The sequence below is a fragment of the Perca fluviatilis genome, chromosome 9, assembly GCF_010015445.1.
Source record: "Perca fluviatilis chromosome 9, GENO_Pfluv_1.0, whole genome shotgun sequence".
In the NCBI taxonomy this organism is placed as follows: Eukaryota; Metazoa; Chordata; class Actinopteri; order Perciformes; family Percidae; genus Perca; species Perca fluviatilis.
The window spans coordinates 16,318,100-16,344,700 of NC_053120.1; the positions used below are offsets into that span (position 1 = coordinate 16,318,100).

Below are 26,601 nucleotides of genomic sequence, written 5' to 3' on the forward strand. Positions count from 1 at the left end.
TTTTCAGCAGTCTGAAAGGAAGTGTCTTGTTTGGGAACGCTGTCATCAAATGTGGTTGGATTTTCTAACTTGTGTATTGGTTCCTTGAAGGTGCACTATGAGTTGCTGCATGGTTTCAGCGGGATTTCGTTTTTGTCTAACCTGACTCCACCAGATGGATTGCTTCGCATTTGCTCTGCATATCCATCTGGGAACTTTACGTTGGAGAACTTTTGGGAAGAGGCGAAAATACTGTCTAATTTTTGTCTGAAATCGTAGGCATCTCCCCTTGATCCGCTAGCTGCCTGGCCCCTGCATACACTGTGAAAAAGCCCGGTCTCGGGAGACAACACAGGGGTCGTAAATGTCAAACACTAGGGGCACAAGCCGTGCACCAAAATACAACAAACAGCTCCAGCCAATCACCGACAAGATGGTTATGGGAGGGGGTGGGGGTTAGTGACAGTCAGTTAGTCATGACCGTTACGGCAACATGTGGGGAGGGGTGAGCTTGCTCTGTTTTGTTTGGTATTTACTTGGAACGTCAACAGAAGTGACAATGCAGGAACTCATTTGCACCTTTTTAAATATTTTCGTTCCGTAATTTTATATTTGTATATGAAGTTTTTTGTTTTAAAAGTTATGAATTTGATACAACCTTGGAAGCTAAACATGATGGATTCTTGAGGCCATTATATACTGTGGTGAAGATTTGGATTCTCCTCTGTTGAAAAAGGTTTACTTTGATAAAGTCCAAAGAAACAAAGTGCTTAACCAAGAGGGTAATGTAGAACTCCCATCTATCTAGATCATTAGCCATTGCCCCTGACACTTAACCTAATTGAGTCTAGAAACTTGTATTTTTTTGCTAAAATTTGACTTTGTTTTCATCTTTTATAATCTTACTGCCATCTGTGGGGTGGGGGAGGGGTGTTCCATCAGATTTTGTCTCCTGTGGTAACTTGTAATACCTGACCTAAAAACTAGGGATGTGATTTAACCTCCAAAACCTAGAAATGCTTGCATTGAGATGGGACATAAAAAAAAAAAAAAAAATAGCCACACACTGCTCCTGAAATTTGATATTGTATCAGCTAAATTATCTGAATTTATTGACTACTTTTTGCCGTTGCCTTTTGTCATATGTGAATATTTGATGTTGAATTTCAGCAGCAGTGGACAATGTCCATCCACATGCTAGCACTTTGGGTTTTAATGGAGACAAAGATTTTCATAGGCTGGGAAATGTATATTTCTTCTGAAATTGTATAATTTTTTTTTAGTCAATTTGTACGTTTTGATATGTAGTTTTAGAATTGCTTGCACAAGTTTGGTGCAAAAAACTGTCAATACATTTTCATTGTTATTAAAAAAAGTTTTAAAAATTAGGTATTGTGTTGGGGGTTTTTTTTTTTGGGGACTTTCTATTGACTGAAGTTCTACATCATCTATAGGCTTACATTGTTATGTTATCATTTAGTCTGGTCACCTCAGTGAGCAAGATTGCTAGCTAAAATGACAGGAGACTAGCTTGTCATGCTACAGAAGTGGAAGTCTGAAATTGAGGAGGGAGGAGTGAAAGAGGAAAAATAATGAAGGCGATAACAAGAAATTGGATGTGAAAACTTGTGGATAAAGCAGGTCAAACAGGAGGAACAAGAGAAAAATGAGTTGAGAAAAAAAGGAATGGTCCCTGGGGGGGGGGAGAGAGAGAAGCATGCCCCTGGACTAGCGCAAGGTATTATTAAGAAAAACTTACCTTAACGTGATACGGATTTTCACATTAAATCAAAGATGGCTTGTGGTGATTGGCAAGATCTGGGTAAAAAAAAAAGGGATTGCAATGCAAGTACCGTTTGACTGGAGAAGTTTCGATACTACGCAGTACTGGACTATTTCGGTCGATACTTAATTTAAAAGCTAGGCATCTGGCTCCAGCCCTTGTTTGAACCATGGTGTAGTCTAATGCCTTTTTTTTGTTCTGACAAGGATACAAATACGAGTTTTTCAATGATTATATTTTAAGTACAGAACTAATTTTAATCTTGAATTCTTATTTTAAAATTAGAATGTCACCCAAACACCAATTCAGAGAAACTGGATTAGGAATTTTGAGAAACAGAGCATGGTGATCAGGGTTGTAGACAAACTTTTGAACTCTTATGAGAATACTGGTAAAATTGTGTTTCATTTACACTGAAAGTAGTTTATTTATCTCATGGTCAACAAAGCGTAAACGCCTTTAGCGGACCTAGTAGTGTCGACGTGCACGTACGAGTGTACGAGCACCGAGGACGAGTAGTAGTGGGCGTCTCTTTTCATTGGTTGATTTGTGTGTCAATCAAATAAACAACCCTTATCGTCGGGTTTGTGACTAAGAAATCTATCTTCCGGGTGATTAAACCAATCGCAAAGCGTAGTTTCTGAGGTGGGCGTGACTCCGAATAGCCTCAGCTAGCTAATGTTAGAGGAAAATCCAACCAGGGAATATTTACAAAACGAAACCAAATAGATTGAACAAAACAGGGAGACGACAATACTTTGCTGCAGGAGGTAATATTCCCCAAACTGGATTAATTTGGTTCAATCGCGAAGACCGTATTCTTGTTTGGTGTTGTGTGATGGCTGTCGTCGCGGTGTTTTGTTTTTTCTAAATGCAGATATGGAAGTAGCTAGCTAATGTTACCTAGCTAGAAGCTAACCAGTGTTAGCTAAGAATACATACACGTTAAGACACGGTGAAGTGTGGTTAAATATAACTGTTGGTTTTGCGTAATGTTGTATGTACCACTTAAGTAGATTGCATTGAAGGTTAATTTGAGTTCCACATTTGACCCATTTTGAAGCGCTTCAGCTCCGGTTTTTTGGTAAAAGGCTAACAGGTAACGTTAATGTTAGTTGTGCAGAGCAATCGTCGCCCGTAGCAGCAGCAGCCTGTAATAACTGCTCATTTTAAATCTAGCAGCGTCGCTTTACTGTCACGTCACAAATACGAATCATCTATCAGGAGAATAAATACTGTTTATGAGTATTACCGTCTTTGTACTTAGTAAGGAGGATAGTGTGCTGCAATATTGAATCAAGTTACGGGCCCAGATAGATTTAAAGGGGCTGTTTAGGCCTATTTTGTTGTGGTTAGACAGCTGGGGGTCATGTGGCCTGCCATGATCCACATTGTCTCGGCTAGACAACGTTACACATTTTTGGACTATTTTGAAAATAAAACTTGTAGTATCGTCCAATTGTCGGTTTATGACATCCCTTTATTTTGGAAGACATGCATTTCTCAGTCACTAAAAAGAAAATACTATTGTGTTCAAGTGGGATTTATTTACAAATGTATTATATTAAATTCAGCAAAGTATACCTAACTCTTGCTTGAAACCTGACTATATTGTTTGAAGCCCACAACATGTTTACTGCTCTACAGTGGTGTTTGTGCTTGATGCAAATTAATTCCCTGCATTTGCCTTGCCTTGTAGTAGGAACCCAAAGATGTGCATGAAGTTTTAAGTTGTGCATGAGAAGCTGCAAGCAGTGCATATTTAGGGATGCAGTGATGTGTTTGTGTGTGTGTGTGTGTGTGTGTGTGTGTGTGTTATTTTGTTTACACCAGAAACAGTATTTGGCACTATCCAAACTAGGGCTGCTCCAATACAGATATCGGATAGCAGGACGATATTGATTCAATTAGCTGGATTTGGTATTGGTGACATTGGGGTGATCTGTTCAATAAAATTCTGTGTTTAAATACCAGATACATTATATACTGGAATTCCATTCCTGCTTAAAGTGGCTATATGTAACTTTCAGTTTGTGTTGATTCTAGTGGGCACTTTGTACAAAAGTGGAAGTATTTTTACCACACCTGCTGGCTTAAAAGTAAAGGTTCTTTCTTTACGTTCACTGTATAGTACTGAGTTAGCATTACCGGGAGGTAGGGCTGGGCGATATGGAGAAAATCAAATATCACGATATTTTTGACCAAATACCTCAATATCGATACCTCAACGATATTGTAGTATTGACTATCGGTGCTTTCACAAAATATTTACACAATTACATTTTTGATAAATAATCCTCAGTAATGTGGATATAATGACTAAGTGGGTAAAGGCAAACAATAGAACAATTACAACAGTGTGGTAAGTTCAGAAAATGACATAACTTTACTGTAATGCAGCCTTTAAAACCAGGAAAACACAACACTTATGTCATATTACGATATCAAAAATCTAAGATGATATCTATTCTCATATCCCAATATTGATATAATATCGATATATTTCCCAGCTCTACCCGGGAGGTCATATAGTCACGATGAATGTTTTGCTCAACCAGAAAATCATTCATTTACGATAAGAGAATAAGTTACAGATTCATTTTTGCATTTCAAGTGTTGCCTTTGGAGTTCTTGTGAGGGTTGCTAGAATTTCCATTAATTCCCATGAAAGTTTCCAAATTGGAATGTTTCCAAAATTCCACAGCTAAACTTTCCATGGAAAGTTTCTGGAAATTTACCAGAAAATTTCCATCCCTTTGCAACCCTAAAAATGACAGAGCTTCAGAAACATTAAAAAGTTACATATAGTCACTTTAAGTTTGGACCAATTTGTTGCTGCATTTCACAGATTTTTTACCAAGTTGCTGGTGCACGTTTTTTATTTTTTTATTTTATAAAAGTGTTTAATTTGTCCATAGAAATCCCCATCAATCGGTCCAAAAACGTCCCAGTTAGATTGTAAATGCCGTAAACCTATTCTTTGTAAATCTTTACAACCATTCCTTGAAAGAACCATGCAGGCCTGCTTTATTACACAATCCAAATCTTTTTCAAAACACGTGTAAGTGTTGTAGAGCAAATGCAGACGTGAAAGGGGTTAATATTTTCTGACATGCCAATCCTAAAGCGTAATATATATTTTTTTCTTTTTTTTTCTCAATCATTATTTCTTTTTTTTTTTATTTATCTAGCCTACCGGTATATTATCATGTGTGATTGACACTTAAAGTGGCACATTTCTGGCAATTGGGGACTGCCACTTAGAAAATGTTGATTTGGTTTTTATTTAATTTTTTGGGAGGCACCTGTGTGTTTGACAGTGCCAATGCCATCTAAGTTCCTCTTCAAACAGATAACTTCTTGTCACCTGTTTGTGTGAAACAAACCGATAACTTCTTGTCACCTGTTTGTGTGTGAAACAAACCGATAACTTCTTGTCACCTGTTTGTGTGTGAAACAAACCGATAACTTCTTGTCACCTGTTTGTGTGTAAAACAAAGAGTTAATTTCATGTGACTTGCTTGTTTGGAGAAAAAAAAAAAAAAAAAAAAAAGTTAATCTTTGATGCAATGCATTCTCCCCTGGAGCAGTCAGGATCTTTCAAGAGCACAAAACTGTGTGCTCTGCTCAAAATACACAACTTTATTCTCCCTGCTTACATAGCTGTGCTTTTAACCCTTGTGCCCTCCTCAAATTTAATAACATCGGACACCTTCGTGGCAAAAATGTACACGCATACAAAAACTATTAAATCATCATATCAATATTTTTTTCTGCTTTTTTTTTCATAAATCACTTAAACAACTTCTAACTTGCTCAAAACTACCAAACATTCAATCATTTCCCGGATTATAAACCTTTAAATGCAAGTTTAATTCTTTGAAGTAATTATTATTTATGAAAAACCCAACAGAACATTAATTATTTTCCATAAAATAAATCGTAGGGGAATGGGGCTTTGGTGGTGATTAGAGTCTTGGATATGTCAAAGATTATCAACAAGACTGATTTGATTGCATTAGTATTTTTTATGTAGTGCCAGATACTCCCTCTGGACACCTTCATGGACAAAAGTGCCTCATTGACTTTCATTAAAACCACATGCTTTTATCTCACTGCCTTTACAGTATAAAACCATGCATTTTGTAATGCCAGCATTGCATTTTGTTGATATTTGACACATGATTTAAAAATGTTGACCAAAAAGAGAGGTTCTGACAAAATTTCATGCCATAAGCAGTAGGGGTGTGCCAAAAAATCGATTCACAGAAGAATCTAGATTCTCATTTGCAACGATTCAGAATCGATCTGAAATGTCCAAGAATCAAATTAATAAATAAATAAAATCAGCTGGCTGTTTGCCTCCATTTTTGTAACTAGCCTATACGGGACGACCGGACGTCACCACGCAGCCGGTTTTTGAACGTGAGCGGCAAATCACTAAAACAAAGAGGAAGCAAATATGGATGAGAGGGAGTTCCAACCAGCCCCGTCTTCACTTAAAGGAACACGTCGACTTATTGTGACTTTATCTTATTCACCGTAACCCCCAGAGTAAGACAAGTCCATACATACCCTTCTGACAGCGTTACAGCACGTACGGAGATGAGAAGGGTATGTATCGACTTGTCTTACTCTGGGGGTTACGGTGAATAAGCTAAATTCCCAATAAGTCGGCGTGTTCCTTTTAAAGCTAAAGTTTGGCGTCATTTCGGTTTTTACTGAATGCCTGGAAGCACTGCGCTGGACATGACACACACAGTGTGCAAGCTTTGCAAAACGAAGACCAAGTACTTCGGCAGCACAACAAATGCGCGGGCTCATATTACTAGGCATCACCCGGAGCTCAGCGACACGGAGCAGAGTCAGCCGCCAGCTGCAGACCAACGCACACTGCAGTGCTTCACGAAACTTCCTGCCAACTCCGAGAGGGCAAAAAAAATTACTCGGTCTATCGCCTGCTTCATCGCCAAAGACCTAAGGCCTTACAGTGTGGTGGAGAACGAGGGGTTCGTCTGCATGTTACAGACAGCAGAGCCGAGGTACGCCATACCGTCCCGCAAGTTTTTCACTGAGACAGCTGTGCCACAGCTTTACAAGACTAAAAGCGAAGCAGCGAAGCAGTCTCACTCCTGCACATGTTGATCAGCTTCTTTTCCTGCAAAAGAACCTGAATGTTGCATCTGCAAATGGACAGTAACCTTGGACACAGTTCATGTCCAGTTTTTTTCATGATTTGTTGAAAATCATATAATCAGTTGCACAGTTTACAGTTCTATTGTTGCAAGAGACACTGTCATGAACATTTCAGAGACCGGTAGCATAGGGGTACTATTTTTCATTTTGAAAGAAGCACTTTATTTTCATAACTTGTTATTCTTTAAGTTACTGAGTCTGACTGAGAAATGTTTTTTTGTCTTCACCGGTTGTGTTCTACATGATATTTGTGGTAAACTGCAACTTTCCTGGGAAATGCATCTATTTTCAACCATTTTGTATTATGAAGAAGCACTTTATTTTTGTTCCAACTTATTTTATAGCTAGCTACTAATGAGTAGCAATTGAGAACCAGGCAATGTTTTTGATAAAAGGCACTTCCCTGAGAATTGAACTTAAAATGTGAAAAAGACACTTTAATGTCTCCGTTTTTCATTGTGTATAGCAAAGCAGATGAGAGTAGATCATGATCAGAAACCCGATTAGAAATCATTATGGATAAAATCGAATCTTTTCCAATCGATTTTGAATCGAATCGTGGCCTCAAGAATCTGAATTGAATTGAATCGTGAGATGGTAAAAGATTCCCACCCCTAATAAGCAGTAACGCAGCAGAATTTATCACAAAATGAAAAAAGAAAAATGTACAAAAATGCCCGAAGAGGGCATGAGGGTTGAGGAAGTTGCACCTTTTTTAAGGAAGTTAACATTATGGTTCTGATTCAGCTAATAATAATAGTAGGCTAATTGTTGGATCAAACCTATTGATCCAACCCTTTTATTTAATATTTTAGTTTTAGTTTTTTTTATTCCATCTTTATTTAAATTACAATTCATGTTGCATACAATGCAGCGGAGCAGTGTTTTTAAAATTTTACATTCATCAAATAGATGCGTTTTTGATTTTATGAAGTAGAGGCAAAAAGGGAGCAGCATACTAGCTAAGCCATAGTATGTCATGCGAAAAGAAAATATTTTGGCAATATCATTACGTCACATTAAATGTTTCCATCCAGAGTAAGGAAAAACAACCCCTTGATTGTTGTTCAGACGGCACCCGGCTGTGTTGGGCTTTTGAAAATACAGTTTGCTGAGTTGATCTCCATAAGGTCTAAATTAATTTTGTTCCTCCCCAGTATTGATTACAATACAATTTTTATTTTCCAAAATCATTGATCCTTCATAACTATAACATTAGACAAGTCTTGTACTTAAAGCACATCTCTCAGCCCTTTTCACCTGCAGTAACTTTTCCAGTAACTCTGGAACATTTTACCTGCATTTTTTGCAGCAGTCTAAATTAAGTGGTGTTGCAAGTGCAACTTTCAGTTAATCAGTCATTAATGTTTTACAATGAATTGTTAAGTCTACAAAATGTCAGAAAGTAGTAGTTGCCAGAGCCAATTCTGTTTCGGGGGGGGGTGCTTTAGTGTTGCTTTAAGTGCTGAGAATTCATAAAATTTACTCCTACTTACTTTCAAACTTAAGTATAAAAGCAAGTTATCAAATTTCTTAAAGCTAATAATCACTCTTACTCTCCCAGTTATTTAAGACAGCTTGAGAGCTCTCTCAAGTGGTTAGGAGTTGCCAGTAGGGGCTTGTGATGGCACTGAGGAGACAGAGATTTGTCAAATTTTTCAGGAGAGGAAGAATCTTTTTGAAATGTTTGACAACGAGCAGTTAATCAAACGGTATCGTTTGGACAGAGCAGGCATAAAATATCATAAAATCCAGGCAGGTCAGTTAACAGCACACCGGTTTAAAATTTGTGATTAAGACATGGTGGCAAACGTGTAATTTTCCATGTGTACTGTATCTCATAATGTATTCTCTTGAGAATTCTTTATTGTCAAATGTGTGTTGAATGTAAACTTCTCTTAGGAATTTCACCATTCAATGTGAATTTATCTGAGAATATTCTTAAATGAGGAAATCTATTCAGTGATTGGTCCATGCCTATGTTGTCATCCAAAATCCCGTTTGTGGCACAGCAAAGTGTCTTAAATCATCTCTAAGACTGACACTTAAGATATAGTCCTACACTTCACTTAAATTACGACCGGGATGCTTAATAACTAATTTTGGAATTTTTGTCAATTCTTAGCAGCGTTCTTGTGAGTAATTCTTAAAGGCTTGATAAATACGGGCCCTGTCTATAGCAGTTTACCCTAGAGAAGTCTGTGCTTTAGAAGTAGCTCTTTCAGTTGCCCTTCAAGCTATCTGGGTGGAGTTTGTTGTAGTTAAGGTCGGTGGTTTGTCAAACACAAGCCTCAGGGCAGCTACGATTTGGGTACAACTTCATTCACACAGTAAGCAAGCACTGTGGTTGAAATGTCCTGTAAGACAAAGTTATGTAAAAGCCTTCCTGACTAGTCGAAAAAGAGTGAGATGAAGGGAAGAAATTCTGTGAATGACTGAGAGAGACAATGGGAGAAGTTGCGAGTGAGGTGAGAGAATTAATGTGTTAGCCTAAATGCTTATGGAAAAACAATCTATCTACTGAAACATCTAGGCAAACATCCTTCACTGTCACGCAGCAGTAAACACAGTACACACACAGTACAGCAGTTTGTCTTTGTCGTTTTTCTACCCTTTAGTCGTCCATTTGGCTAGGTTTAACATCTTTTGGTCATTTAAAAATGACATTGGAGCTAGCTATAGTATGTTTATTATATTGCAGTGTTTCTTTTTAGGATTTTTTTTTTAGCAGTGGGGGCAGGTCTGAACACCCCCTCCCCCATGAAACGAAACTGACACTTTGCTGCAACACAAACAAATATATTTATTCACACACACAACGAGGCATATTTTCAGAACTGTATTTTTTGAGTTACTATATAGGCCAACTTTGATCTTGACATATAGGCTAAGCATTCTGTAGCAAATAACAATAAACCCACTATTAATTACATTATCTTAATGCAGTGTAACTACTTCAGCATGTAAATAATGCACCTAAAATACAAACGTTCTCCGACATTCACTCTAACAATGCAGCCCTATTTCTGATACCGTGGGGGGCAGAAATGTTGCAGTGGGGGGCCGCCACGGTCAAATCAACATAGAGGAAACACTGTATTGGTGTGGTATAACATATCATCAGCGAAATAAACGGTCAATGCCATGGCTAAACATTTCTTCCTTGGTACTGCAGTGTACCAACTTTTCAAAAACACGGATACAGACAGCAGGGTTTCATACGTCACAGAACCAAGGAACCCATCCTGTTAACTTTTTGGTGTGTGTGTGTGTGTGTGTGTGTGTGTGTGTGTGTGTGTGTGTGTGTGTGTGTGTGTGTGTGCCTGCTCTAACAACTGAGCTAACCTGGCTACTATGTGACGGATTTTTACAAGCTAACTCTTATCAAAGGATCAGAAAATTTAAGAGAAATGGATGCAGTTTATTTGTAAAAATCTTAATGTGCCAGGCAAAAGTCAAGCCAAAACCTATGAATGCAAATCAATTATTGAAGCAGTTGCATTTTCGAATTGATTAATCGACTAAAAGTTCGAGCTTCACTATAAGGGTTTCCATGAACACTAGTGACAAATATTATTGTTGTCCAAATGTCAAACTGTCAAATGGAAAATAACAACATCGTACCTGCTTCTCCTGTTATCAGACAGCTACTCTACCAGCACTTAATGTTTATTCTGGCCACTTTGTCAGTTTGGTTAGCTCCTACAAATTCACACGTCTGGTCATGTTGTAAAAAAGTTGGATTACCGGTATTTCAATTTAATAAGGCACTCAGCTGCAGTCTTAAAAAAATGTTGATATCTGACCCTTTATGAAACACTTACTGTACATGTTGCCCACCTTGCAGCGGCTCCCAATTTGCAAAAAGGTAAAGTTTGAATGAAGCTAAAATAGACCGAATATGCCCTGATTGCCCATCTATCCCCTCCAGGTTTACCTGCAACCCTTAAAAGATCCAATGGCTACTGACACCCAGGAGCCAGCATTAGCTGAAATCCCAGACACCGCAGTGACCTCGGAACAGGATGCTGCTCCAGATGTCGCCCCGGCTCTGCCTACAGACCCAGATGTGGCCCCAGTCCTTGTTCCAGGTTCTGAGCTGCCCCCGGCCCCTCTGCTGCCAAACAGCACCAAGAATCCCAGCTGCAAGATCATGACCTTCCGGCCCACCGTGGAGGAGTTCAAAGACTTTGCCAAATACATTGTCTACATGGAGAGTCAAGGAGCTCACCGTGCTGGCCTGGCAAAGGTGAGGACAACACATGTTCTCTCACATTTATACTCCCATATTTGATCTAGTCCTATCCGGTCCTCTTAGGGTAAGGTCTAATTGTTACATTACATTTTCAGTCCCGTCACCTGCTAATTGTCCATTCCTACTTAATCTTGCATAGCCAAGCCTGTCTTTAGATGCACTGTATGTCATTTCTGCTGCTAGGGGTCTCTCAATTTAAAACAATAATAAATTACAGACTTTAATGACATTCTGAAGTAGCGTGGGATCATTGTTGTTGTCTTCATTGTTAAACAACTACTATTGCCGATGACAATCGATCTGACGAGGCTCCAGCAGAATTAATGTTCACAGCGCCGAGGGTCTGATCCCGGACCACCCAGACTACCTGCCGGATCAGCAATCTTTCTGTTGCTGGTTAGACCCAACGCTGGCGCTGTTTACAAGCCGGCTGTGACCCCAGGCGCTGGATTTTGCACTGGCTGAATTCAAGTTGCTACGTTGGCTAACTGAAAGCCCGTCTCCAAAGATGCTATCCACTCTCCTCCTGCCAGAGTCTCCTAGTGGCGGGGAGTAAGGTGGAAAGACCGTGCGGTTGCGCTAGCTAGCTAACTTGCTAACTTATCATGAGTCAACTTCCCATACAGCTACTGTAGCTAACGTTATGTGGCGAATTCAATCGTGGGGTAGCCCAGCGTTGTTATCCACGGGCAAAACAGTCCTACTAAAACTAGCTTTATAAGTGTGTTGAACATTTTAACGTTACCAATGCAAATTAGCTGTGTAGCACATTTTGGTTGTCATAGCACATCGAAGTAAACTGGATCGATATTGAAATACATCAATAAATTCGGTCTCTACTGGATTACTATGTTGCAAAATGGTATGTAATAATGAAAAAAAATAAGCTGTGTGGCAAAAAATTGTCTTACTGTTAGAGTATAATTCTGTGAGATTGTATAATGTACAATTAAACTCCAACGTATCATTTGGTGTTTCCCATGTTTCCCCAGAAGTTAGAGCAAATTTTATGATGCCATTGACAGGCGACCAAATGTAACGGACCGTTACCTTGAATAAAATTACAGATTTCTCTGGTTTTGAACATTATTGGCAACATTTGAGATAATGTAAGTACACAATTCAACAAAATATATAATAGGTCTAGTCATTTATAGATATTTTAATGCGGAAGTGTTACATATTGGTATACATTTTTAAAATGATTATTGATGTCTAAAACTACCAAACAATATTGACATTTAAAATTGACTAGGCACGAAGTGGGGTATTAAAATTCGACAACCAAAAAACCCAAACTATTACACATTTTGTATTTAATTTAGTATATTTTTTTTTAAGTGACAAAATGGATTGGTTTTAGAAGCTTTTATCAGCAAATGTTTGACATTTTGTCATAAGTCACAAGTTGTCATAAATTAGTGTCAATAAATAAACAGACTAATCACATCTGATTATCTGAGTATCAATTGTTCAAACTGTATACATTAAATAAGAATTGAATGTCCCGCCAGATTGTACCAAATAAAGTACAATAAGACTGTTGAGTGTAAATATTTAGCTGCATTTGGCTACAGGTCAATTTTAGTGTCATTTTACTGAATGTAAATATAAACGCTAACGATCAGTCTCTGTCACCAGGTGATTCCCCCTGAAGGCTGGAAGCCACGGAGGTCCTACGACACCATTGAGGGCATGGTGATTCCAGCTCCCATCATGCAGGTGGTGACCGGACAGTCGGGTCTGTTTACCCAGTACAACATCCAGAAGAAGTCAATGACAGTGGGCGAGTACCGCAAGCTGGCCAACAGCAAGAAGTAAGTTAGTCCCCAGTCCAGAGGCCTCATTTTTAAATGTGCTTGCTCTATATTTGTAGAAATTGTCATCCATGTGTTTGGATGGATTGAGACTGATGGTGAGAGGCTTCAACGTCACTTTTATCTTCCAAGCAATGTTTTGTTTGATTTATGTGCTCTCATGTAGTCCAGTTTAATAAATTAAAAATAAACTTAACGATTAACAACCATTGGTTTATCAATAAGCCTGTGAAAATGAAAAAGTAACTTCTTCCACTTATCCACACGCTTAAGACAATAGTTGCAATATCCTATGTGGGTCCTGAAGGCCCCTTCTTTCTAATTTTACACCTAAAGTGGCTAGCAAGCTAAAAGCTAGTGATTGAAAACTGACAAAATGCTGGTTGCTTGTCAATATGAGGGTTTAGTTAGTTGAAGGGCTGTCTCCCTACACACTGCTCACAATATGACTCCTGTGCCCTTTCCAGGTACTGCACACCACGGCACAAAGACTTTGATGACCTAGAGAGGAAGTACTGGAAGAACCTGACATTTGTGTCACCCATTTATGGTGCTGATGTCAGTGGCTCCATCTATGATGAGGTGAGGGGTGTGTGTGTGTGTGTGTGTTCCCAAGAAGTGTGTAAGTGCCCCGACTGATTCGCTAACCCTGCTTATTTCGCTAGATACTTTGATCAGGGTAATCTTGACCATTACTCAGTGATTTAAGGGCAGAAAAGAATTTACTCCACTTTTGGCATTATATACTCAGCAAAAAAAGAAACGTCCAGTCACTTTCAACTGCTTTATATTTTAAGCAAATAGTTGTATTTGTAGGGGTAGTAGCCCTCAGTATCTGGTGTGGCCACCAGCTGCATTAAGTACTGCAGTGCATCTCGTCCTCATGTACTGCACCAGACTGGCCAGTTCTTGCAGTTAATGTTGCCATCCTCTACCTGTCCCGCAGGTGTGATATTCGAATGTACCGATCCTATGCAGGAGTTGTTACACGTGGTCTGCCGCTGCGAGGACGATCAGCCGTTCTTCGTGTCTCCCTGTAGCGATGTCTTAGGCATCTCACAGTAGGGACATTGCAATGTATTGCCCTGGCCACATCTGCTGTCCTCATGCCTCCTTGCACCATGCCTAAGGCACATTCACACAGATTAGCAGGGACCCTGGGCGTCTTTCTTTTAGTGTTTTTCAGAGTCAGTAGAAAGGTCTCTTTACTTTCCTAATTTTCTTATAACTGTGACCTTAATCGCCTACCGCCTGCAGGCTGTTATTGTCTTTTCGACCGTTCAACAGGTGCATGTTCATTAACTGTTTATGGTTCATTGAACAAGCATGGAATACATTGTTTAAACCCTTTACAATGAAGATCTCTAAAGTTATTTAGATTTTTACAAAAGTATCTTTTAAAATATAGTGTCCTGAAAAAGGGATGTTTATTTTTTTGCTGAGTTTAGGTCAACAACTGTTTTCGGTGACAGTGGACCTTTTTTTTAAATCGACATTTTTTTTTCAGAATTGCTGGTTTACAAATATTATTAACTTAATTAAAATACACCCTGTGATTAATTAATCCACCATATAATCCATATTAATTGATAAGTAATTGTAATATAATGTCTTCAATATAAAAAAAGCTACTTTTTTCATGACTTGTTGCCTACATCAAAAAAGGTTCAAGGATCAGATCAAAGATCAGGGAGCCAGTAGCCACATTTTCCTTTGACTACAGCACCATCAGGTGGTCATTGGGACCACTTTGAATGTGGTGTGTAGCAGACTACTCTGTTCAAACTAATCATAACAAATCCTTTTGTCTTTGTTCAGGACATTCAAGAGTGGAACATTGGCCATCTCAACACGCTGCTGGATATGGTGGAGCAAGAGTGTGGCATCGTCATCGAGGGTGTCAACACTCCCTACCTCTACTTCGGCATGTGGAAGACCACATTTGCCTGGCACACTGAGGACATGGACCTCTACAGCATCAACTACCTGCACTTTGGACAGTCAAAATCCTGGTCAGTCGCTTTTTTAAATTATTATATTGCTTAAATTATATGCCAACAATGAAAGCCAGCAGTAGAATTCTGCATAGACAACTCAGTGAAGGCCTCAGCATATCCAAAGCCACTTGCTATAGTCTGATCTGTTGTTGATTAATTGATGAATTCAATCAACGGGAAAATTAATCGCTGCAGCTCCATGACAATGATGAGCATATATTTAAAATTTTCAGCTTTTTCTCATCTTTTTGTTTGAGAAACGTAATTTGGTTGAATCTTGGTTATAGAGGTACTGGTATCAAGAAATCAGACCTCCTATTTCTCACACACAAACAGCGACACAGACACAAAGACAGAAGGTGATCATCAAAGCATGCTAGTCCAAGTGGAAGCTCCTGTTCCTGCAGTGCGTGTTCTTCCTATGGCACTTTTCCTGCTGTTTCATCTTCTCTGTGGTGTACATCAGTGGTCCTTAACCTCTTTGTCTCAGTGAACCAGTCCAAAGTGCTCATGACTGACCGAGGCTACAAAGTTTCTATTGGGTATTTAACATCACAACTTCATGCCAACTGCACTGGTCGCAGTTCTTAGATTTTTGTTTTTCAGGAACGGCAAGCTTTAGATACTACGAAATCTTTGGCATAGACTATAATGCTGTTTATTTGTGCTGCTTTGAGCATACTGTGTTGTGCTCACAATAGTGAGGCTTGTCATTGGTTATTTCAATATCTGAGGGTTCCTTATTTGGCAAATAAACTTTTGAGATATTTGATCATACTTTTGTATTTATATTTGTATTTTGTTTTCAAATTGAGGTTTGACCTTTTTAGATAATAGTAAAAACACTTAATAAATAGTGCTACTATTTAGTGTTGTTTCCAGTTATGTTTAGGAATTGTTTGGAAAGGTTTTCCTCTTAGTCTTTTCTCAACAAATTACTAGGGCTGGGCGATAAATCGATTTTTATCAATTAACTTGAATGTGTAGTTAACGTTAATTTGTTTAAATGAAAATCGATTTTCTCCTTAACATCCGCCGACGCTCCCCTCTGGGCTCCCGTAGCTCCGAACGGCCTCAGCCCTCCCTCCCGTGCGTTTGCCATAGAGTCACCTATTCTCGGATAACTGAACCACCAGCTACCACTGACCTGAAGGAGCACCATGCGGGGCACCAGAGGCGATGTTGAGGAACTCTGTTGCGGCTCAACACATCTACTAAATGCCGCAGATACGACCGAACTGTGACGGAGGTCTGTAGTGACCTAAACAACTAGCAATCACCGCTTTGTAGCACGGAGCTCCTCTTCGACGTTTGTTTTTACCGCTAGTTACTATGAATGAGCTTGCTACAGGTATGCTACATTCAAGAGACCATGGGATATAAATGTACGTTACTCAGCAACCGGTGAAAATAGGGGCAAGGTTGCGCAATAACGTTAAAATGATTTGAACTTTTAGCGAGGAACGAGAAGTGAATTACCTGTAGGCTATGCGTGAAAACCGCTTTATCTCACGCATCCGTTTTGTTGTTGTTGAATATATAGCCTCGTGTGTGTGTGTGTGTGTGTGTGTTTTGTTCAAACTTGTTTTGAACAATTTCTTTGTCATCTGCAGATTGATTTTAAGTAGGAGGAGAAAAAAAATCGATTTAAATCAGAATATTTTTTTTTATTTTAAATCTGGGATTTTATTTTTAGGCCATATCGCCCAGCCCTACAAATTACTATTATTTGTCCTCCGATTCGTCAATAATTGCAGCCACATCCACACATACCAAAACTGATCCATTTGTAAATGACTCAACACGCTATTTCATATGCCAGGAGAGTTTGGAGAGTGTAGGTATATGTAAGGAGATAACATAAGCACAGGCTAATTATTGCTAACTAACATGCTAGTTAACATTAGTAATTAAACCTAAACAGCTAATGTAAGTCGAAACTGCCTGCGACCAGAAGACTTAGAACTTTCCGACAGGTTGCTCACTTCACATTTATGTTGTCTCTCTCAGTTGGAGGCTGCTCAGTAACGCTCAGCACTCACCGGAAAAGTGCTTCTAATATCCTTCACTGGTCTCAGTCCAGAGCAACAGGGTCTGTTGGTCCATTATATACTGTCTATGGTTATGAGATGTCGTCGCGGGGTAAGAGGTCGAAGGCTAGAGGTCGAGAGGTGTGGCGATGACATCATCGATACGCAAGTATGCGGCTTCGCCGTCCAAACGAAGCCGCGAATTCGAATTTCGAATTTCGAATTCGAAAAACGTTTTTCTAATTATTTCACCCTGGGACCAGGTTTCAAAAAAGTGCGTTTACAGGATTCGACGATCGGCCAAAACAATGCAAAACATGTGCGTTTGCACCAAAAAGTGTTTCCGTGTGGATGGCCCCTAGTCTCTGAGGAATGTTGAACAAAAGACAGTCGTGACCTGATTTTCACAGGTGTTGTGGAATTTGAGGTTTTACGTAACTTCACACTTGATTGTGAATGCACAGAAAGCTTGCTGAAACAGTAGTAGTAGTAGTAGTAGTAGTAGTAGTAGTAGTAGTAGAAAAGGAATTTGAGCTATTTTGCTCGCTCGCTTTCTATTCTGTGCATCACTATTATATTTCCTTCTGTTTCTGTGCCTTGGTACCTGTGGGAAAAAAAAAATAAAAATATATATATATATATATATTTATATATATATATTTTATATATATATATAAATAAACACTCACTCACTCTCCTCTCATAGTGCAGCCGGTTGTGAAATTAAGTCCATTCCATCTGCAACTCAGCTCTCATCAAAGTCAGACCCCACCATAACAAGTACTACTGCTACACGCATACTGTACACACACTGCCGGGCGTGTAAAAGATCTCAGCCTTAGCAGTCTGTCGCTTTCTCCCTGTCTTTATCCCTCCATCATTATTTTTCCCTTCATTTTCATTGCTGAAACCCTCTGTCTACCCCAGCTCACACCGACAGTGTCAGATAAAAGATTAGCCTCGGAGCATGTGAGGGGAAAGTAGGTAAAAGCTGACGAAAGAGAACTGAAAGGGATATTTGATGTGTACCGTCCAGCTGCAACTTCTCAGGAAGGCAGGAGTTTATTATGAATTCAATCAGTCCTCAACCTCCTTGTAGTCCAAAGGTTTTGAACTATTCTTGTTTAGTTATTTATTTATTTTTTGTCCCAGAGAAGAGAGACAGAGAGCTGAAGATCTGTATATTGCATTAGTTAGGCCGTAACTGCAGTTTGGATGTTTGGTGGGGTGTTCTGACCTTTGACTTAGTGTCTGCATTAATTGAAGGCACCTTTACAGGTCCAATAGTTGTTGCTTTTAATACATTTCAAGTAGGGGTGTCACGATTTGCCAAATCCACGATTCAATTTGACTTTCGATTTTAAGGTCACGATTCGATTCAATTTTTGATTTAAATTGATAGCAGAAGGGTACTTTGCAACACCAGTTTGAGTTTCTCACGTTTTTTTTTTTAGTGGCGCAATTGAATGCAGCATAAGTTTAACGGAGCTAATTAAGGCTATTTATGGTCTGCTAGCAGTATCCATATATACTGTGTGAACAGTCCCAAGTTGGAACAATGTAAGGTTTTCCTGTCCTTTCCAATTTTCTGATGTTGGATGCATGCAGACTAATGTAGGTATTATTTAGTCACAGTTTGATTGAATAAATGATGTACTGCTAGTTCTTTTTTTATTTCCCAGCTCCTGCCACAGCAGAGGATCACAGTGTGCTGTCTGGCCTGCAAGGCATTAAAACAAACCATTTTACATGTGTGATCTAGTAGACATGTACAGTACTTTTTTACTTACTTACAGTACTTATTGCACTTTACATATTTGTGACTGTGACAATTGTGACAGACTGGAATTGCACGCAGTTGTCCTAACGGATGCTAACAAGAGAACCTTACTTGTCGCCATTATAGTGCAGCAGTAGTGTTCCTCTTAATGCACATGTACATGCACATGGCCATGAACTAGAAACTGAATTAGAAGATTGCACATATATGTAGCAAGTCTGTTGAGGTGTTAAACTAACACATGCTGTCATGACCGCTTAATTTCACCTGCCAGCAGCGCTGTCCCGCAATAGATAAATTATACTCTCCCTCAGATGGGTGAAAAGTGCAAGCCTTCATTTGCTGTGTGTTGTTTTATTTGTTGGTTTCTTTCTCTGCTGCCAGAGTGACAGACGTGTTGCTGCCATGGCAACCGTGGCCGTAGGAGGGAGGGAACAGAAGGAGACACGCTGATCGGCTGATTTGTTAAGTTTGATACTGAGATGGAAGGGATCGTCTGAGAGATGTTCACTGCTCTGAAATAGATGCACATTTACACATAAAACTTTGGAATGTGATGCTCTCCAAGGACAAAAACACCTTTAAGTAATACACTGACATTTTTAGGAAATTGACTTCTTTACTTACCGAGAGTAAGGTGAGAAGATCAATATTAATTTCATCTTCAAAACAGAGGTATATCCCTGATGTGTTTAGCCTAGTTAAGCACAAACTCTACAAATGACTTAACACCCACCTTGTTTTATCCCCCTGGTATGGCTGAGTCCCGCATAATGTCACACCTAACATCGCATTAATGAGTGCTGTGGGGATTTGGTCTATTCAACAAGTTGTAAAATATTTCGATAGATATAATATAGTGGTATATGACGAAAAAATGCTTTGTGACATTCTTTCATGTAACGCAACCGCATAAAGGTTCCAAGTATTAGCTGACAGTAGCAAAACAATGCTGCAGGACAGTTTGTGTGGTGTAGTTAGGTACAGGTATTGTATCAAAAAGTAAATAAGACATTGATCCATGTGGAAAGAAAGAGTGCAATATCTGCTCAAATCGGCACTCACAAGAATGCCTGTTCCATAACTTCATTGTAAACTGTGGTTTAGCCTTGGTTTAAGCTGATGAAAAGTTTCCGGGTAAAGTGAAACACAACATGGTCAGAAGATATTCCTAGTCTTATAGTCAAAGGACAAATTACAACTCTGATCTGATAACCTGGTTCATTATTATTGTTATTCATCATGAATTTCATCACCTTTTTTTAAAGAGTAGAGAATGATTATGGTCTTCCATGGTCTTAAAAACTCTGAGATAATAACCTGAATATCATACAGTACAATACATTTATTCCTTGTCAAATGTCACTCGCTTGCTTGCTTGCTCGCTCCCAAATTGCATGAAGGACTTTGGTGACGTGCCTCTGATGTGAGATGTAATACCAGTCTTGAATAATAAACATTGGAGGAGGCTGCACCTCTCTGAAGCTCTAAGCTTTCGTCTACAGATGGCAGTGTGGCACCGTGTCTTGGCACCTCTGACTGAATCTGACTGTCGGTTACTTTCTCCGTCTTATGCTCTTTCTCATTCTTTTCTTGTCTCCCCTTAAGTGTTGTTGCTTCTCATCATCCCTCCATCTTTGCCCTTCCTTTTTCATTTTCTCCTTCTCTTTCTCACTTTGTTTTCCACATCCATGTGGTTGTTGAGGCTTGAGTAAGGAGGGAGAAATGCAGGCTTCCCATTCTAGCAACCTAGAGGAAATAACTGCAGTAATAAAGAGCTTTGTAATAACTTCCAAAATGAACAGATCTGAGCTCTGCTGGCTCCCTCCCACCCACTCTGTTTTACAAACAAACTTGCTTTCTAAATGTAGCATCTGACATTTGATGTAATGGTACATACTTTACAGTGCCTACCTCATGTATTAACAGTAGGGGTGTCAATCGATTAAACCGGTAATGTTAGTACCTTGCTCTACCTGTGGAGAAACTCAGAACTAGTGCCACAGGATGACTGCATTTTTACAGTAATAACATGGAAGCAAAGTCAAAGTAGAAAAACACTACAATATAATAAACACAAGGGTGTCTTAATTGCTAATTTGCACGGTTTTAAAACAACTCCGTAATGGACAACAACATGGTTGTTAAAACCTCCATCCCAGATAACACTGATAAGAATGATTGGTTATCATTAGGGGTGGGGGAAATAATCGATAAAGCATAGTATCGCGATATTTTCCGTGGCAATACTTTATTGATACACAGATGCCAAGTATCAATCTTTTATATATATTATGTTTGTCTGCTTGACAATCCCATTTTTGCAGCAATAAAATTGAAGTGAGATGAACAGAGAAATTATCTTTAGATAAAACGGATATTGACAAAGTTTCCTTTGGGGACGTAATTTGAAATTGGGAAACATTTGAAGTCGGAAAAAGGTAATAAATTGCAATACATTGCAGAATATTGCAATAATATCGTATCGTGACATAAGTAGCGTGATGATATCGTATCGTGAAGTCACTGGTGATTCCCACCCCTAGTTATCATGATGTATGGTTAAAAGGAAGGTGTGGGAGGGGAGGTGAGGTGTATGTCATGGGTAATTTCTTAAAATGGTGAGTGCTGAGGGCAGTGAAATAACCCAGCATTCCCAAAACGGTAATTTCTCCTGGTCCTGCCCTTCACCAGCCATTTCATCTTTTTCACCACTCTCCCTTTCTCTCATCTTCTCCCCTTCAAGTTATAACTTTTTTAAAGTATCTGGACAACACTGTTATCAAAGGCAGCCTTTAGTGATTGATAGTATTGTGTCAGCTTTAATTCTTAAGGTATGTTTCTCAAAGAAAAACAAAAAAACAATCAGTTTCTGCTATCTACGCAAGTATGATTGCTGGAGTGATTTTGCCAGCCATGTTTTTTTTGCCCCAGACTGTCAAGTCAATGTACCAACTTATGGCGCTTTTCCATTACATGGTACCTACTCGCCTCGCCTCGACTCTACTTGCCTTTTTTGGTTTTCCATTACGAAAAAAAGTACCTGGTACCTGCTAACAGGTACTTTTTTTTAGTATCTCCTCAGTCGAGGTTCCAAGTGAGTTGAGGCGAGCTGAGAAGGTGACGTGAAACCCTGCAGGCTACAGATTGGTCGGAAAGAATCGTCACTGCATTGCTAGCGACAGACGGCATTTTTAAATAGTTTAGCCAGCGGTGTTTTTTTTGCTGCCGGAGGCTCCACACAGAGCTTTCTCCGTAGCATACAAGTGGCCTGATGTTTATACTTGTGCGCTGGTGTGTGTCGAGTCGCCGTGTGTGTGTGTGTAGCTGGTGAGCTAGGGAGAAGTGAGAGAGTGACAGCGATTAGCTCCGCAGCGAGTAGCGACTCTAGAGTCATATAGTGAGAGAAACAAAGTGTCTGCCCTGTTCTTTCTGACCACGGTGGGAAATCTGGAGCAGTAAAAGTTAACTATCTTGTTGATTTCATGTTGTTTACGGAGAAGGAGAACCAGGAAATGAGTCGGGGGGGAGAAAGCAACGCTACCAAGCCACGCCCATGGCAGTAGAGTCGAGGCGAGTCGAGCAGGTACCATGTAATGGAAAAACGCCATTACTGAACAGACGTTAGCTGTAGCTATCTAGCAACGTACACATGACCATGTGTCTTTGGACTGTGCTGTGTTTGTGTGGCTGATCTCAAAACTTAACAAAAAATTGCTTTTATTTCCTGTTTTATTTCCCTTAAGTGTCTCTCATCTTTTCCTCTCATCTGTGTATGTTTATGATTTATGTTGAGTCATAATGCGCACATTCTTTGCTCAAGTTAAAACCCACCTTGAGTTTGAACACACATTTATGGAAAGACCCAAAGTATTGCTTAGTGTTGCTTCTACTTTATTCATTAGAGGTTGTTAAAGAAAGTAGTCTTGTCTTTACTAGACAAGAATATTGGAGCAAGTGGAATATGTATTAACTGCCTATTGATGTTGCTGCAGATGCCACATTTTTTTTTAATAATAGGACAAGCTTTCACTAAATCTTTCCCCTCCCGCTGTCTGCAGGTATGCCGTCCCACCTGAGCACGGCAAGAGACTGGAGAGGCTGGCACAAGGTGAGGCCCTAATGATGCTTTCAATTAATCAATCAATTTGTTTTTGTATTTTACCCTTCTCACCCCACTTTGTAAGTAAAGGAGCAGGCGCTTCAGACTGTTGACACATCATGAAATCATACACGTTACACACTTAACACATGCACAGAATACACACTAGCACACATCCAAAGCACACTTACTGGTTCTCCCTTGTACAGGAGAATATAAAGTAAAGTAGCTCTTCTCAGCTACTACACACTGCCTCATTCCTCTTAAGCACAGCATGCACAAAAGTGTTTGGCACCCTTTAACACTCACAATAAACAACCTTTTGGCAGTTTCTTGTCTGGCTGACAGTGTTGATGTGCACGCTGTAGGCCACACATTGAATAATCTTTTGCATGTATTCAGCGGTTGAGAAACTTGTGATGTCCCACTTTCTCACCACATACAAAAACATTGATTTATTTGTCACCTGGCTGTGTGAAAATGGAGTCTGAGAAGGAAGAGCAGCTTCAAGCACTTAATGAGTGCAGTCACTCGTACTGAAAAGATCAGGAGGGCTGTAGATGCTAAATTTAGAGAAGAGGCTGATTAAACTGACGCCAGCAGCATCACCTGTGTATGTTGCCTATACAATGAAGTCCAATCAGTCGGGACTGTGCAATATGCCTCAATGGTTGATTCATGGTGCAGAGGAGCAGGCATCGGCTGTTGCTGCTTGCTATATTGTCTGTCACAACACATTAGAACAAGTTTGATTGAGTGTGTCAGAATGCATATCTAATTAACTTAAACCCGTACATGTTTTGCTGAATATTAGAGTTGGTTCGGACATGAGGGTCTCAAATTCTGTGACTCGGATAAATAGTGCCTGAAGTGAAATAGTCTTTAACAACTCTGCCTTTAGTGTTTCCACCTACCCCTCTCTCTTTGACATAAGATTTCTCCTTGCACCTCTCCCTTTTTATTCCCACCACTCATGTTTCCCTCCTCTTCCTATCCCCTGTTTTGATCAATGAGGATTAGCTTGTTATTGTTGCTCAGAGTGAGGTAAAAGATGTGGGGATGATGGCTGAGTGTCTGTGAGTTGCCCCAATCCAAACTACATTAAATAGACACACCGTTTGTCCTTGTTGCTGTGAAGAGTTGAGAGCAAATCAATAATCCCAAATGCATAGCCGCTGTCACTTAACATCTTATTTTGTACTGGAGTGGCTGGAATATGTAATGCACGTGAGTTGCATGTGAGTTGTGACAGACAGGCAATCTCTTCAAAGGGGGGAAAAAAAACTGTCCTGGTAAAATAAAACACATGATTTATAGTGTATTGTATGCATGCTGGTAGGATGATCAAAGATTTAGATTATATGCATATGGAACTACGAGTTACTAGCGAATTCAATACTGGGGTTCATAGATCGAACCCCAAACTTAAAATACACACTGTAGACATTTCTTATCACTCTTCATGTGAGCATAGAGCTCACAGTCAGATCGCAGCCTTCCTCTCTCTTCTAAGCAGCTGGCAGTAGGAGGAAAGCGATGCCAACGTTATTTAACAAGCACCTACTGACCTATCAAAGCCATCGTCAGCACAGGTAGCCAACTGTTTACGATGTCCTAAAAAGACAGTTATGAGCGTAGTAGGAATGCCTAATGGGTCTGGGACAATGGTCTTGTTACTTGAAAACTTCAAACATTTGACACAGCGCCAGCCTTTGCTGTTATCGCTCCTTATCTCCGCATTATTTCAGTCATGACTTCATACTTTTTGGGTGGGGTGGGAGGGTGCAGGGTTTGAGGCAGGAAGTTAATTTTCAAACTCAAAAGGACAGAATGAAGCTTTAAGTTAATATTACCCAGCGGAGAGCTCTGAGAGCCAGCTGCATTTTAATGGGAATTAATACCCGGGCTCTGTCGGCACATTATTCACCTTTTTTATCAGCTCCAACAAGCAGGCAGCTGATGAGAGAATAGAGACCCGCTCTCCCTCTCTTGCTTTGTAGGGTGGAACTGAGGCTGAAACAATGCAGTGAAAAAGAAGGATGAAATGGGTGCCGATTATACTGTCAGTCACATTAAAGTTTAACTGGGTGGAGACTTGGATGGACCCCCCTTTGAGGCACTAGCGGGTACAGACAGTAAAGAGCGGGAGAGTGAGCGATGGAGGAGAAATTCTTTCTTTTGATTATGCTAAGTCCGTGCCTCTCTGTCTCCAAGAGCAAAAGTGAGCCTTTGTTTTAGATAGGGAGTTGGCGCTTTGAAAACCCAAAATGTCAGAGGGGTATATTATGATTTCAAAGCAGTCTGTGTTCTTAAGGAGGTGGGGTGGTTGTTGTATAACAGATAAGGTAACATTGCTAAGTTTCAGCAGCTATACAAGTGTGCTTTTGCTTACATAGTAGTAGTTGCAATCACACATTTGCACAATAGAATAATAAAGGATTTGAATGGTTTTGTAAAGATGCAGATGTTTATTCACGAGTGACCTAGACTAGACCTAGTGACATAGCCATCAACAATTAATGCATAGCCGTTAAACCCTCATTATATTGTTTGGGATTATCTATAACACAATTAACCGATGAGACTATGGTTAAGGCAATGGGTAACCTCTGTCTTCCAATCTTGTTAGGGCTGCTGCTTCTTAAAATTACTAGCACAATATCTATACACCCAATTGTCTGCCATTGCAAAGTAGATCTTCTTCAGGCAAATGTTTTGTCTTTGGTCATGCTATATGGGATAAAGATTTTTAAAGAAATGACAGCACCCAGTCCCAGTTTTGTGCTGTAGTCTTTCTTTGTGCCATGATGCAATCCAGCAGAGATCCCCTGAAATCCCACCGGGAGGCACACAAACAATGCATTGCCACGCATGCGCGGTAATATGATTATTCCACACTTTGGGTAATAAATTAATTCACGCCCATGTCATGGGGAAACCGGATTTCCTTTTTCAGGTTGTGGGATTAAGAATAATATAGTAAACACAGCTACATTTCTGCTGCAGAAATCTGTTTAATTAGCAGTGCTTATCTGGCGTTCTTTACATATTTAATAAACTCTCTTAAAGTAGCATCCTATCACTAAACAGTTTTCTAATATTTTACATTAGAAAAATGATGAACGATACAAATTAAAATACATTTAAAAATGTTCCAATACATATATGAAAATAACCACATCTACTGTAAAATAAAGGTAGCGTACAATTCTGATTACTGATCATACATCATGTAAACTAAGGTTTTAAATGTAATAAAACACATGTAAACATTTCTGCCTTACAGTGACACACAGTCCTCTGGGTTCTGTATCTTTACGCAGATTTACATATTTTTAATGTTGACATGTATAGGAATTTCACAGAATATGATGGAAAGAAAGACAGGTATACTGCACATATGGCTGCACAATGTTTGGTATTGTACAGTCTTTGGTTTTTATATAATGTTAACTTGGTTTTATCAAATAATTTGGGTCTATCTGGATTGTGAGTGAAATATCTGTTCGCTGTCACCCCCTGCAGGCTTCTTCCCCGGCAGTTCCCAAGGCTGTGACGCCTTCCTTCGCCACAAGATGACGCTGATATCTCCATCCATCCTGAAGAAATATGGCATTCCTTTTGACAGGGTGAGTGCCGACTGGTCCATGTTGCATGACAAA

General features: G+C 39.5%; 1 protein-coding gene across 3 annotated transcripts in view; it reads left to right on the plus strand.

The window, feature by feature from the left end:
- Positions 1 to 2,394: 2,394 nt before the first annotated feature.
- The window catches only part of kdm4b (lysine (K)-specific demethylase 4B), a 55,956-nt gene continuing 31,749 nt past the window's right edge, over positions 2,395 to 26,601 (plus strand). For 2 of the 3 annotated variants that reach the window (XM_039811382.1, XM_039811383.1), the window contains exons 1-7: positions 2,395 to 2,532; positions 10,890 to 11,207; positions 12,855 to 13,030; positions 13,498 to 13,612; positions 14,849 to 15,042; positions 22,899 to 22,948; positions 26,465 to 26,568. In XM_039811382.1, coding sequence (XP_039667316.1) covers positions 10,917 to 11,207; positions 12,855 to 13,030; positions 13,498 to 13,612; positions 14,849 to 15,042; positions 22,899 to 22,948; positions 26,465 to 26,568 — 930 coding nt within the window. In that variant the 5' untranslated portion in view covers positions 2,395 to 2,532; positions 10,890 to 10,916. Of the gene's footprint in view, positions 2,533 to 10,889; positions 11,208 to 12,854; positions 13,031 to 13,497; positions 13,613 to 14,848; positions 15,043 to 19,221; positions 19,302 to 22,898; positions 22,950 to 26,464; positions 26,569 to 26,601 lie in introns of those variants that run through there. The other variant, XR_005640269.1, reaches the window with a different exon arrangement.